Here is a 13,606-nt window from a genome sequence, read left to right as displayed (position 1 = left end):
ACTGTGTTGTCATTATTCATTTGGTGGAATCCTCTGCTAGACTGTGAATTATTTCGAGGTTGGGGATAATATCTTGTTCACCAATGTGTCCCTAAGAACCAGCATAGGGCCAGCAACGTGAGGGCAGATGAAGGGGCTGGGAGACAATGGAAAAATCTCGTGTGAACAGGTAAAGGTTGGTAAGAAATGCTCCCTTAACTTGAATAATGTCGCATTCTCAAAGGTAACAAAGCTGCGGGCGGACATGAAACAATTCCAACCTTCCCCCAAAAAACCTCGGTATAAATAAAGTGAAACCACGGTATTTCTTGGCACGCCCGGGAATTATTTAGGAAGGGTGAGGTGGCTGGTTGCCAACAGGACCACAGGCAGAAACCTCCGCTCTAGCCTGGTAACCGTGGCGGCGGCTCCTTGACCACCAGGTGGAGGAATCGCACCGAGTCGCGGGCCTTGGGTGGTTTCACCCAGTAACAAAGGGCCGCATTGAACTGTGGGAATTGTAGTTCGGGGGCGGGTCGAAATTCTCAATTCTTCACGGTGCACCACGGGAGTTGTAGTTCAGAACAGAGAGGCGGGAAATGCTTTTCAGCACCAGTGTTGAGTTATAGAAACTACAACTACCAAAGGGCCATGGGCTCCTAGGCAGTTTTTCGTTTCCGTCGAGCTGTCCGTCGAGCTACTTCTGAGAGGTCAACTTGCCTGGGTAAGTCTGATAGCGAGAAAGCTCCTGTTCTCAACTGCGGTGTCTGCAGACTTTTTCAAATTCCAGCCGGTTTTGATTCTCCTCGTCTTATTTCTGGAACTTCACGTTAATCTCTCGTCCTTTCTGGTTCCTATCCAGACGCCTCCAGCAGCCACCCCACACTCTTAACTCTTTCCCTTGGCTTCTCCAGCCTCCACTCCCGGCGTCCCTGGAATACCACCCACCTTGCGCTCTCGTCTTGGGACCCAGCCCCCGCAACCCCATCCTGAGCCCACAGTGCCACTTCTCTGAAACCTGGACTTTTAAAAGGCGCCACACCTCGTTTGTGCTTCACTCTTACTTTGCAGTTTTTCATGCTAGTGGAAAGAAGGCTCGCTACTGCTTCTCAGTCCACGGAAAAGCCTGGTCAGGACTGGAAGTCAGCAGACACGGGCTCTAGTCCAACTCGACAGCTCACTCGCTGTGTGACCTTGGGCAAACCATACTACTCCGGGACTCACTCGCTTCATCTGCAAAATGGAGAGAGATGACAGTTGCTCTGTCACTCTTAGGATGAGGCTGTGTTGTGCAGCCAATAAGCTAATATGTGTGAAAGTGCTATGTAAACTGTAAAGCCTTCACAAGCGAGAGAGATTATTTTTGTTATAATTATTAGTGCACTGGAACAGTCTTATCTTGGCTCCTTTTTTTTTAGCTCTGCCCTGTTGTTGCTCAAACCTGTCCCCTGAGTGCTTGGTGTCTCCACTCTCGAAGAGCAGGAGGATATTTCCTCACTTCCTCCAGAGACGAAAGGTCAGGCTAATGAGCTTGAAGTCTCCAGAGAGCTTTCCCTGAAAGGCAGCCCCCGAGAAGAGCTTATCTTGGACTCTGTCCTGAAATAGCCAGTGATGAGAAGTCCGCACAGCTGGTAGAAGGGAAGTTTCCGCTCACTGGAAATAGGACCCCAGCAGAAGACAGACAGCTGCAGCACAAGCCCTGTTCATTCCCTCTGGGCTCTCGTGGGCCTGTTTAGTAGAATGTGGTTTTGGTAGAGGTGTCTCAGGCTGCAAGAGGCTGAGAGGAAAGAATCTATTTTGCTAGAGAATTTAACCCAGAAAAAATTAAAGAGACCTTGGTATGGTACGGTAGTGTGGCTTGGCTAGGTATGACGAAAGAGAGACATAGCGTTGTTAATGAATTCCTAACATTTTATGAGCGCTTAAAATGTACCAGGCCCTAGGCAGTATCAATTTTATTAAATTTTACTATGTTCCCATTTTACACGTAAGGAACTTGGGCTCAAAGAGGGGTATACATATAATCAGAGCTACCATCTGTGGTTATAGTGCCTTCTAAATGTCAGGTGCTTTACATGTATTATTTAATTTAATCATCAACAGTGAGTGGTTGTTATTATTTCTGTCATATGGATATATTGTCAGAGGATTAGAATTTAAGGGACTTGCTCAAGAATACACATCTAATTAACTAGCAGAGGTGGAATTTGGACTTCACCAAAGCCTTTCCTCACTATAACATATAGCCTTATTTTTTGATAAAAAGACAGATGAAATAATTGAGGGGTTTTAAATAAAAGCCAAATAAAGGAACATTTATCGGGTCCCTACTATGTGGGGAAAGCAAGAAGTTGGATGGTTTGACCTACAAAGAAGTACAAAATACAGTCTATAATATATCTGAAGAGGTAAGGCATAAGTGTGTAAAAAATTAGCACGTATTGGATAAGTTGATTATTAAGACCTGTTATTGCAGGGCACTGCATTGAGCCTAGTGAATAGCAGGCATATGCTTCTGGTGGTCATGGGATTAAACCAAATTAAATCATAGCTATCACTTCATTAATATGAAAATGAACTGGGGCCCTGTATGAAAATGGTGGAATGGAACTCTCAGCACATGACGCATGCACACATGTCTGAATAAAAGAAAAATCCTGGACCAGAGGTTTGGAAACCTCGATCAGAAACACTGGGAAACTTTTAAAAATTAACCTGACCTCTGGGAATGGGGACCCTAAAATTTGTATTTTTGAGAAGTTTCCCAGGTAATTGTGATGACAGGTTCAGGAACCTCTGACCTTGATTCTACTTGGACCGCTTGTAGGCAAGTCACTGACTGAAACTGCTAGGATAGTACTGACCTGTTGTAAGGCAGCCTGTGATTGGTTACCGTGGGGGCGGGGAGAGGGGCTGTACAGACAGTGCCTAGAGTTGAGAGGAGGAACGGTGGGAAGGACTAGGGGAAGCTTCAGAGAAGACCAGGGGTTTTCTGGGGCCTTGAGGAGCCAGGCAGGTTTGGAAGGGCGGAGAGTCTTCTAGACACGCACCACCATGAATAGTTTAGATAAGGTGAGCAAAAGAATGTAAAGATACCTGGGCTGATTTCCTCGGAAATTTTGATAGCATTTACTTGAATGACTCTGGATGCTCTGTGTGGATGTTTCTTAGGCAAAATTTGCGAGTCAGATTGGATTTTTCCACCTCCCCATTCTATTTGGGCATCATCCAGTGTGAGCCCAGGGAATGCAGATTCATTTTCATGTTAGCCTCACTGTGGCCAATTAGCTTCTCTAGTTTTCATTTCTTTACCAATTTAATTTAGTTGATCATCTTCCCGGGACTCCCAGAGGGTTCTACTCTCTTTCTGTTTAGCTATGTTTAAGTTCACTTACCCTGATTCTAATCCCAAGTACTAGTCTCTGTGGGATAAGACCAAAATCTCTTCCCATAAGAAGCTGCTATCACTCTATCCTGTTCTGAAACCTGACTCACCATTGGCTCTTCTTTCTCCCCTGACTCCCCAAATCCACTCAGCTGCCAAACCTTATTTCTACTTTTCATTCCGTCAACAGATATTTCCTGGGTATTTCCTAAGAGCCATGTTCTACACTAGGTGCTTAAAATGCACTATTTCATTTTATCTCCATAGCAACCCTATAAAGATGGATAGTATTCCCATTGTACAGACGGGGAATCAGGCTTAGAGAGAGCGGATAACTTGCCCCAGGTGAGAAAGCTAGGCAGCCAAGGAGCTGGCGCTCAGACTTGGGTTTTTCAGACTTCATCGCCCTCGTATCTACAACCTCATTTCCAGGGCCGATTCCAACTCCCTAATCCGGTGCTTGAGGGACTGCTACTGTCCAGATCTGATCAACACCTTCCATTTTTCACCCGGCATCCGTCACCGACTGTTCATTTTTTCTCCTGTATGCTTTCTGGCCCCCCTGCTTTCGCTCTCCTACTTGAGAGTCAGCTTTTCCCATTTTCTCCTCCACTGCCGAGCTAAAGGAGCTCTCTTCTCAGAACTTCTGCAGTATTTTATCTGACCCTCTTTTATGACAGTGAGAACCTTCCGCTGCTTCATTATCATGCAGGTGACGTGTGTCTCGTGCCCCAGCATAGGTCTTCCTTTTGTGTGCCGTTAGCCACAAGGGGAAAGGTCAGGGTCTGAGACCGAGCAGCACGCCTTCAGTTTTACTCTGGCTAAACGGTCCGCTGACTGCACCAGGAGCTTAGCTTAGATTCTTAAAAAGAATCGGGTTTCCTTTGAAATTTGCTTCAGAGAAACAAGATGAAGTCTGCAGTGGAAAGAAAATCATTTATTATTTTCCAAAGTTAAATGGAATGACATTAGGATTATAGGTTGTTTGGAGTTTTCCACTGGACCAGATAGTTGGCAATCAGGAGGTCTATGTGTAATAATAGTTCTGCCCGTGACCTTGAGCTGCTCACTTAACCACATAGGACCTTGATTTCTCCACCGTTAAAGCACACGTATTCAATATGTACTAGGCCAGTGGGGAGGTGGAGGTAGGGTGGAGAACATTGTGGGGAAGGTTGACAGAAATGATCTCTAAGGTCTCTTCTTGCCAGACATGCTTTGACTTGAACTCTGATCCAACTCAGAGCATTTTTATTTCATTTTATTATTTTATTTATTTTATTTATTTTTATACAGAGGGGAAGGGAAGGAGAAAGAGAGGGAGAGAAACATCAATGTGTGCTTGCAGTGTGAAACAGCAAGGGGGTGCTTCTCACGCACTGCCTACCGGGGACCTGGCCCACAACCCAGGCGTGCTCCCTGACTGGGAACCAAACCAGCGACCCTTTGGTTCGCAGGCTGGTGCTCAGTCCACTGAGCCACACCAGCCAGGGCCCAACTCAGAGCACCTTAAAGAAAACAGAATAATGTAATAATTAAAAAATGTGGGCTCAGGGCTCAGTGTATATCAGTTTAGATGCTTTTGGTTCAAGCTATAGAAATCTAAACTCAGTGGTTTAAACAAAAAAGGGGATTTATGTAACTAGAAAGTCTAGGATTGGGTCAGGTTTCAGGTATAGTCTAATCCAGAGATTCCTAATGTCTTCACAGATATGACTCTGTTTCTCCGATCCTCTCTGGTCTGCCGTCCTCTGTGGGCAGCTTCATCCTCAAGGCAGCAGGGTAGCTGCAACAGACAGTTCGAGCTTCATGTCTGCACATCACTCTAGTTCAAACAAGAAAGAGCTTTTCCAACCTAACCATCAAACCAAAGTCCTGGGCTTTTCTCTGATAGGACTAACATATGCCATGTGCCCACTCTTCATCTGAGCACTGACCAGGGACATGAGGGACTGATGGGCTCAGGTCAGGTTAGCCCAACTCTGGAGGTTAGGGATGGATCGGCCACAGCCAAACCACAGAGCTGCTGCGTCGGAGGGCGAGAGAGAGCAGATACTGGGAAGTCTGACGAGGTGCTGCCCTGTCAGAGCCGTACTGCCCATGATCAAGTTCTGGCTCTGCTAGCTGTGTGTTCTTGGGTAAATTACCTGGCTTGTTCAAGCATCATTTCCCTCATCTGTAAGATGAGATAACAGTAAATATCTCAGAGGATTGTTGAAAGGATTCAACTAAATAATACATGTAAAGCACTTAATGTGGTTCCTGGCACAGAGTAAATGTAATGATGACGGTGGTGCTGGTGCTGATGAGATTGAAGAGTGACACAGAGCAATGGCCTTGGCCCCAGTGTAGGAAGCAGCCAAGTTACAGGGACGTCTTCTGGTCAGAAACATGCGCAGCTGCCACCGCCGCAGGCTCCTGCTTGAGCTACTGCCTCCATCACACTCTTTCCTGTCTCCACCGTTTCGCTCTCACATTATGTCCTGCCTGGAAATGCCTTCTTTTTTCTTCCCTGCCTCTAAGGCTTCCTCAGTCTCAAGGCCCAGCATAAGCCACCTTTAGAGCCAACAGTGTGGGTCAGTGATTTTGTAACTATACAGTTGGCCCTTGGACAATGCAGGAGTTGGGGGTGCTGCCCCCTTATGCAGTCGAAAATCCATGGGTAACTTTCAACTTCCCAAAAACTTAACTGCAGTGGTGCTGCAATATCTACAGGGGATTGGTTCCAGGACCCTCCCCAGCCCCCACCCCCGCCACAGACACCAATGTCTACAGACACTCGAATCTCTTACATAAAATGGCTTAGAACAACGCATCCAGTCGGCCCGCCGCATCTGCAGATTCCCAGGCAGGGGTCCAAAATGCTGTTTTTGATCTGCTGTTGATTTGAACCTGAAGATGCAAAACCCAGAGAAATGGAGGGCCAACTATATACTTATCGAGAAAAGTCTGTGTATAAGCAGACCCGTGCAGTTCAAATCCATGTTGTTCAAAGGTCGGCTGTCTCCCCGTGAGCAGGATCAGTAAGGGCTAAGAGCTCAGGTCTGGATCAGACAGGCTTGGGCCTTGCCACCCATAAGAATGTGACTTGGCAAAGTTACTCAACCTCACTTTACCTTAGCTTCCTCACCTCTCAAACAGGGTGTTAATTAACCGAGTACCTTCCTCAGATGGTTTCTTGAGAGAATGAGATGCCGTAGTGTATGTGAAGATCTAAGTTCAATGCTGACACAGTAAATAACAGACCTAAGTAGTTGTTATTCTTTGCCTCATGGGGACAAGGTCTGTGTTACATTCTTGGCAGCCATGACTGCTGTGCTGCGCACAAAGTAAGCACTTACTGGTGGGTTTTGAGAAGCGTGGAAGCACTCGCTCTCTGCTCTTCACAGACGTCTTTCCACTCCCTCCCCCAGCAACAGAAAAAGCAGCCCCTAAACCTTGGCAAAGGCGATGCAGCAAAGCAGATGATGTGAAAGATTGAATGAGTCACTGGCAGGGAGGACGGGGCGATAAGGAGGGGTGGTCAGGGGTGACAGATGACACACATAAGCCACAGGAAGCCAAGAGGGAACCAGAAAGAGGTTGTTCTGTGTTCTACCCTGCAGCCCAGGTCACTGTCCGATTCAGCTGGTGACGAGATGGGGGTCAACCAGTCCGTGGGCTTTCCACCTACCTCGGGACCCCACCGCGTGGGCTGCGGGGATGTGATGGAGGGCCAGAGTCCCCAGGTAAGTGTCTGCAGCTCCGTCCGCTCTTCTGCACTGCCTCTGCCCGCCCTGTGACTTCCGACAGCCAGTCTGGTGCTGCGATTCCAGCGGGGGAAACTGAGTTAGAGCTGGTCTGGATCTGCTTGTAGAGCTCCCGGGTCTGTCTTCCCTGACCTCTCCCTTCCTCCTTCCGATTGGAAACCTCTCAATAGAGATGATAAGTTCTTCTCCCAGTTAGAGGGAAGGGGGCCCTGGCTTCAAAGCCAGCTTTCAGATCCTTCCACCCGTCTTAAGAGCAGATGCCTGATCTGGGAAAAGTTACTGATCTCAGACTAACCTGCACCTGTGAGAGGAAGAGCAGTGGACCGTGTGCCCTGGCCTGTGACTCCCACCCTGGAGGGGAAGGCAGTCTCCTCTTTCTCTTCTCCTGCCTTCGTTTCTTTTCCCCTCCTGCTTCAGTTCCACACTTTTCCTCCTCCAGTTCCTAGGCTCCTTCTCTGCTGGCCCTTAGACGCCCCTGTCCCTTGTGAGAGGCGCACACTTCCTGGCCCACCTCTCACCTACTCCTGGGGGAAAGGCTTGCAGTGCTGCTTCCCCAGGGCCAGCCCGGGGGCGACCCGCCGATGCCGCCCCTTTCAACATGAGGGCTAATCTCTCACTCCGGGGTTCCCCCAGGCCTGGGTGCGGGGCCAGATTTAAATCTTTCAGTGTCGCAAGCACTGAAAAGATTTTGGTGCCCCCCCAAATGTCATTCAAACTACAGTTGGCTATTTGAAATAACATAAGCTTCATGTGTATTCTAAGAATAAAGTTGCTTCTTTCTGGGTTTTCTGAATACAAAATTCAGATGTATAAATTGAAAATAAGGTTTTCCCATTTTGATGCTTTGCTGGTGCCCCAGACACCTCCTAAGCAGCGCTTGGGCATCTTGCTCTGAGCATCTGCTCTCTTCTTCCCCACAGGGGAGCTTCTTCCGACTCTTCTACCCCTGCCAGGAGGCAGAGGAGACCGCAGAGCAGCCCCTGTGGATTCCCCGCTATGAGTACTGCACTGGCCTGGCTGATTACCTGCAGTTCAATAAGCGCTGGTGGGGTTTGCTCTTCAACCTGGCTGTGGGTAAGAGCTGGCCTCTAGATGCCCTACATGCATTCCCAGCTTCTTGGTTACGTTCCTAGGAGACCCCCGGGCAGACACAGTACCTTATAGCTTGCATTGTCCAGCTCTTTTGTAGTGGGACATCCATTAGCCAGCCGTGGGTGGGGAGTGAGGAGAGAATTATATAGTAAGAGCATGGGGAGAGAATTATATGAGCTTTTATTAGAGTTAGACTGTCCTGGATTTGAGTCGAGACTTCATCACTTATTAGCTGTAGGACTTGGGCAAGTTGTGCAGCCTGCCCGGACGCCTGCCTTTGCAGGCTGCTCCGGGAAGTATGTAAAGCCTCTAATGTAGTGTGGGGCAGAGAACGTGTTGCAAGAGGGGTGGCTATGACTCGTTCATTCGGCATGTAATCCCCACTCTGTGCCAGCCGTGTAGATCAAAGGAGCAGTAACTGCCAGAGAACATACTGCCCCCTGCAGTTCCCCGCCAGCTCTCTGCTCTTGTAGGTGGGGTCACATTGAATCATCCACTTTCCCCAGAGGCCCCACCCTTAGGAGCTCTACCTACTGCCTTGGCATCTCAAGGATTTACCCCCTGGTGGTTCAGTACTTCCCATTTGGATTTATCGTCCTATTTTCTATCGTGTTCATGCTTTCTAGGAGCGAAGAGGGGAAATGAAAAGGTGATTGGTTTCCCCAGACTGCTCAGGGATACATGGTGATCCTCCAGAGAGGAGGGACCTATGTTCCCACACTTGCCTGTGCCCAGGCTGCCCTTGGGATCACAGCTTTGGGGCAGCCAGAGATTCTATAGCCCATGTCTCTGCTAGGGTCTTGTCGCCTGCCTGTTAGCTGGAATGGCCCCTTTAAGACAAAGGACTCTGGATACCCCTTGATCATCTTCTCGCATGGCCTGGGAGCCTTCAGGTAAGAGCTTCTTTCCCTTAGACCTTGTCACATTCCTTGCCTGGTGGCAGCTGCTGAGTCTTACTCTCAAAGGCCAGAGAAACAGAGACTTCCATCTGCCAGCTGTCTTATCTGCCATCTGCTTCATTCCGTAGCGCTGGGTCCCCCTCCTCTCAAAGGCCGCTCCTGAGCCCCTTTCACCTGGCAGATCCTTTCCGCAGGCTTCACGTCCTTCGCTTTTCATGTTCCAGCATTTATATCAATCAACACTTTTAGCTTTCTTCCTATATAATAGTCAGGAAGTATTAGGAGCTTGAGCTTTACAGTCAGAGTCATTTATTCCACGTACAGTGAAGGATAACTCTGCACTGACAGCAGCGAATGAGACAGACTCGCTTCCTGCCTGCGTGGAGTTCTCGGCCTCACCTCTAAATCCCAGCCAGGCCACCTGTGCTCTGTGTGAGCTTGGGACAGTTGTGGAACTCTGAGCCCAGATTCCATCATCTGTCAACGGGGTAGGCTGCTCCCCGGGGCGGTTTGTGAGGGTTCTGTTAGGCTGGCACCTGGTACAAGTACACACACACACACAGTCCTCTTTATTTCTGCGTGGAGGAACCCAGGTGTGTGAACTGGAAGAGTTCTTTTACCAGACTTTGGGAGACTCTCAATATTCTATAAGTCAATATCCAGTCAGAGTTCTTTCCATGAATTTTGATTTCTCACCTTGGTGAGTTATTTAGCTTAATAACTGTAGTGCCCGTGTTCCTATTTAAACTTGTGAATGTTCTCTGTGTCCATTCATCAACGTATCTCAGTCTGGTTTATGTTCCAGGGTGTTACACTTCTCAAAGGCATCTATTTTTGCCTCCCCAGCCCCTGAACCATTGTATACACTGTAGGTACAGAGTCCTATTTCAAAACCAAATATGACCTTGTCATTTCAGCATCTAGAACAGTGCCTGGCAGGTAGGAGGTGCTCAGTAAATATTGAATGAATGAATGAGTGAACTTTCATACTAGCCCTTTGTACTTAATTCAGCTTTTCATGGTCTTTCCTGGAGGCAGGTCCTGGACAAAGTTTCCAGCCTCATTTCTTGCTACTTGCCCCACCCCAGCTCTCCACACACACTGACCTTCTTTCACTTCCATAAGGCACTGTGTCATTTGCTGCCTCTGGGTTTCGTCTGTGCTGTGCTTTGTGGCTCTTCCCTTCACCTGGAATATACACGGTCTGTCCAGAAGGTATCCAGTCATGTAATATGAAAACAGGGACATCTGTTGAAGAAGATACAATATAGAAGAAACACTGTACATAGGACAGTGATGTTCAGTCCCCTTCAAAGTAGGCACCTGGGGCCCTCACACAGTTCTCCCAATCACCATCAGCTGCCCCATTGTATTTTCCTAAATCTCATCAACAGTCTGAAATCTCCTCCCTTTCAAAGGTGATTTTAGTTTTGAAAAAAGCCAGAAGTCACAGGGTGGCAACTGTGGGCTGTGTGGGGGTGAGTCACCTGGGTGATTTGATGTTTCACCAAAAATACTGCACAAGACATGATGCATGAGCAGGCACGTTGTCGTGATGAAGCTGCCAATCACCAGTTGCCCGCAGCTGCAGCCTTCTGAATCATCCAAGTAGTTTCTGTGGAGGAATGTTCAAGCTTATCTCAATTTGGTGCAGATTTGGTGCTCTGCTCACTCAGTGATTTTAAATGCGATGGCCACACAGGACACATGCTCATTCAGTAGTATCTACCACCCCCGCTGACTGGTACAGTGAAGTCGTCATTGTTCACACATGTGCATTCCAGTCCCCTCTTCTCGGCTGCCACATTACATTGATGTCACACAAACCGTTCTCATTATATTAACAATGGCCAGACTTTTTCTGGACAGACCTCATATGTTCTTTTGCTCCTCTCTTTCTCTTCCCTCTCTCCCTCTTTTGTCTAGCTAACTCCAAATTATCTTCAAGGTCTTAATGCATATGTCATTCAGTTAGGGGCACCTATCCTGACCCCTACAGTGTATTAGGTTAAGTGTTCTAGTAATGTGTTTTCATAAGATAGTCTGTCCTTCTCAGTACTTAAGTTAATTGTAGTGAATTAACTGTTTCTATAATTATTCTTTTTTTTTAAAGATTTTATTTACTTATTTTTAGAGAGGGAAGGGAGAGAGAAAGAGAGAGAGAGAAACATCAATGTGCGGTTGCTGGGGGTCATGGCCTGCAACCCAGGCATGTAGCCTGACTGGGAATCGAACCTGCAACACTTTGGTTCGCAGCCCGCGCTCAATCCACTGAGCTATGCCAGCTAGGGCTATGATTATTCTTTAATGTCCGTCTTTCCTGCTCAGTTGTAAGCTCCATGAAGACAGAGACTGTGTCTGTCTTGTGTCTCTCCCAGTGCATAGGGCAGTACCTAGGCAGTAATCATTTCCCAATGAATATTCATTGAATAAATACAAGGGCTTCATTTCTATAGGTCCTCATTCACTCAGAAAATATCTGTTGAGCACCCCTCTGTGCCAGCCTCTCTCGGCATGAGAGGAAGGTGATACATATGGAGATAAACAAAACAAAGAATTCACACCCACTAGAGGAGCCTAAATATGGACTCACGTAACTATGGCCCATGGCAGGAAGTGGACAATTGATCTGAGATGAGGCTCGAAAGACAAGTAGGTGGTTTCAACATCGCCTTCTTACTCAGTAAATTTAGTATCTGCTATGTGCCAGGGCCCATGCTGGGGCTGGGTCTTCTGTTGTGAATAAGACAGAGAACTGCCCTCAGAAAGGTACTCTAGCAGGGGAAAGAGACTAAGAAACATTTTCGCCTAAGTTCACAGGTGTTTTATATAGACAGCAGGTGAGCATGGTCTTTTTGGTCTAAGCATCTAAATTGAGACTTCACACCTCAATAGACCTGGGTGAACTAGTTATAAATAAATACCCTTCATTAACCAGAGCCAAATTCCAAGAAAACAGGAGGGAAAGGAAATGGTATTCTTTGGTAGTGTCTGGTTAATTCAGGCTCCAAAATCCTTCCCATGGGTCACAGACTTATGATTTCCCATCCCAGGGGTGGGTATGTCCCTTTAAACACTCTCTAACCAGTGGCTCTGTGCCATTATCTCCTCTGATGTCCACACAGTCCTCTGGGGTAGGCAGGGAGGGCACGTATTTTCCAGGTGAGCAGACAGGCTCGGAAAGGCAGACTTGCCCAAGGTTACACCGTTTGAACTAGAAAAGGATCAGAAATCTCTCTTACTCTTATTTTTAGACATTGCCTCCCAGGAGAAAAAGAAACTTAAGAAACTGAGCTCCCTGAATCAACTAGGATTCAAGGAAGTTGTGTTTAACAGAAAAACCCCAAATAACAGTGACCTAAATAATGTTGATTTCTTTTGCAGATAAAGGAAAGCCGGAAGTAGACAGGGCTGACGTGGTAGTTCCACAAGGTTTTCAGAGAAGCAGACTCCTTTTATCATCTTGCTCTGCCATGGGTGACTTCCGTTTCTAAGGATATCTCAGGACCCAGGGTGGCTGCTTTAGCTCTAGCCATTGCATCCGCATTCCAGGCCGTAGGAAGGGAGCCTTCTCATTTTTAAGGAGATTCCCTGCAAGTTCTGTATTAAACAACTGCTTACATCCCATTGACTGGAGCTGCTCTGTCCATTATAGTAGCTTCTAGCCACATGTGGCTTTTGAACATTTGAAATATAGCTGGTCCAAACCGAGATGTGATGTAAACATGAACTACACACTGGATTTCAAAGACTTCGTATTTAAAAAAATGTAATAAAATGCCGAATTATTTTTAAAGGTTTTATTTATTTATTTTTAGAGAGAGGGGAAACAAAGGAGAAAGAGAGAGAGAGAAACATCATCATGTGGTTGCCTCTCACACACCTCGCACTGGGGACCTGGCCTGCAACCCAGGCCTGTGCCCTGACTGGGAATCGAACTGGCGACCCTTTGGTTTGCAGCCCGTGCAAACCAAAGCTCGATCCACTGAGCTACACCAGCCAGGGCCTAAATTATTTTTTAAAATTTTGATTATTTGTTGAAGTGATCATGTTTGGCTATGTTGGGTTAAATATTAAAATTAATTCCACTTTTTTTTAATTTTAAAAGTATATCTACTATAAAATTTTAGATTACTGAAGTTAGTATTATATCTCTGTTGCTGGGTTAGAACTTAATCACACAGGCAAACCTAGCTGGAGAGGAGGCTGAGAAATGTCATACTTTGATATGATGATCTCTTTAACTCAAAATCAGATTCTATTATTAGGGAGGAAAGAGGAAAGGTATTTGGAATGGGCGCTTGGCAGTGTCTGCCATGTTTCTTTTTCCATTTTCTGTAAAGTTGGAGGACAGACAGAAATTCCACATGCTAAATCATAGATGCATATTTGCATATTAAAGAAATAGCCAGAGTCCCTGTCCTCAAGGTGCTAACCAACTCACTTGGGAGACATGCAATATAACAATAAAACTGCAGCTGTTGCCCTGACTGGTGTGGCTC

General features: G+C 46.8%; 1 protein-coding gene and 1 long non-coding RNA gene across 4 annotated transcripts in view; one reads left to right on the top strand and one right to left on the bottom strand.

The window, feature by feature from the left end:
* Positions 1-573: 573 nt before the first annotated feature.
* The window catches only part of PAFAH2 (platelet activating factor acetylhydrolase 2), a 33,051-nt gene continuing 20,018 nt past the window's right edge, over positions 574-13,606 (top strand). The window contains exons 1-4 of one of the 2 annotated variants that reach the window (XM_045858945.1): positions 574-703; positions 6,970-7,092; positions 8,034-8,187; positions 9,002-9,098. In XM_045858945.1, coding sequence (XP_045714901.1) covers positions 7,003-7,092; positions 8,034-8,187; positions 9,002-9,098 — 341 coding nt within the window. In that variant the 5' untranslated portion in view covers positions 574-703; positions 6,970-7,002. Of the gene's footprint in view, positions 704-6,712; positions 7,093-8,033; positions 8,188-9,001; positions 9,099-13,606 lie in introns of those variants that run through there. The other variant, XM_045858944.1, reaches the window with a different exon arrangement.
* LOC123831760 lies at positions 4,282-7,400 on the bottom strand. 2 transcript variants are annotated; one of them, XR_006787955.1, is made up of 3 exons: positions 7,038-7,400; positions 6,157-6,256; positions 4,282-5,189 (listed from the first exon to the last, which is right to left on the bottom strand). It is a non-coding gene; the product is annotated as an uncharacterized LOC123831760 (long non-coding RNA). The 2 variants fall into 2 exon arrangements; XR_006787956.1 differs by having other exon boundaries at positions 4,282-5,150.

The sequence above is a fragment of the Phyllostomus hastatus genome, unplaced genomic scaffold (genome assembly GCF_019186645.2).
Source record: "Phyllostomus hastatus isolate PE091 unplaced genomic scaffold, TTU_PhHast_1.1 phas_scaffold_182, whole genome shotgun sequence".
Taxonomy (NCBI): Eukaryota; Metazoa; Chordata; class Mammalia; order Chiroptera; family Phyllostomidae; genus Phyllostomus; species Phyllostomus hastatus.
Note: the sequence above shows the minus strand (reverse complement) of the source record. Positions and strands in the feature narration are given on the sequence as shown.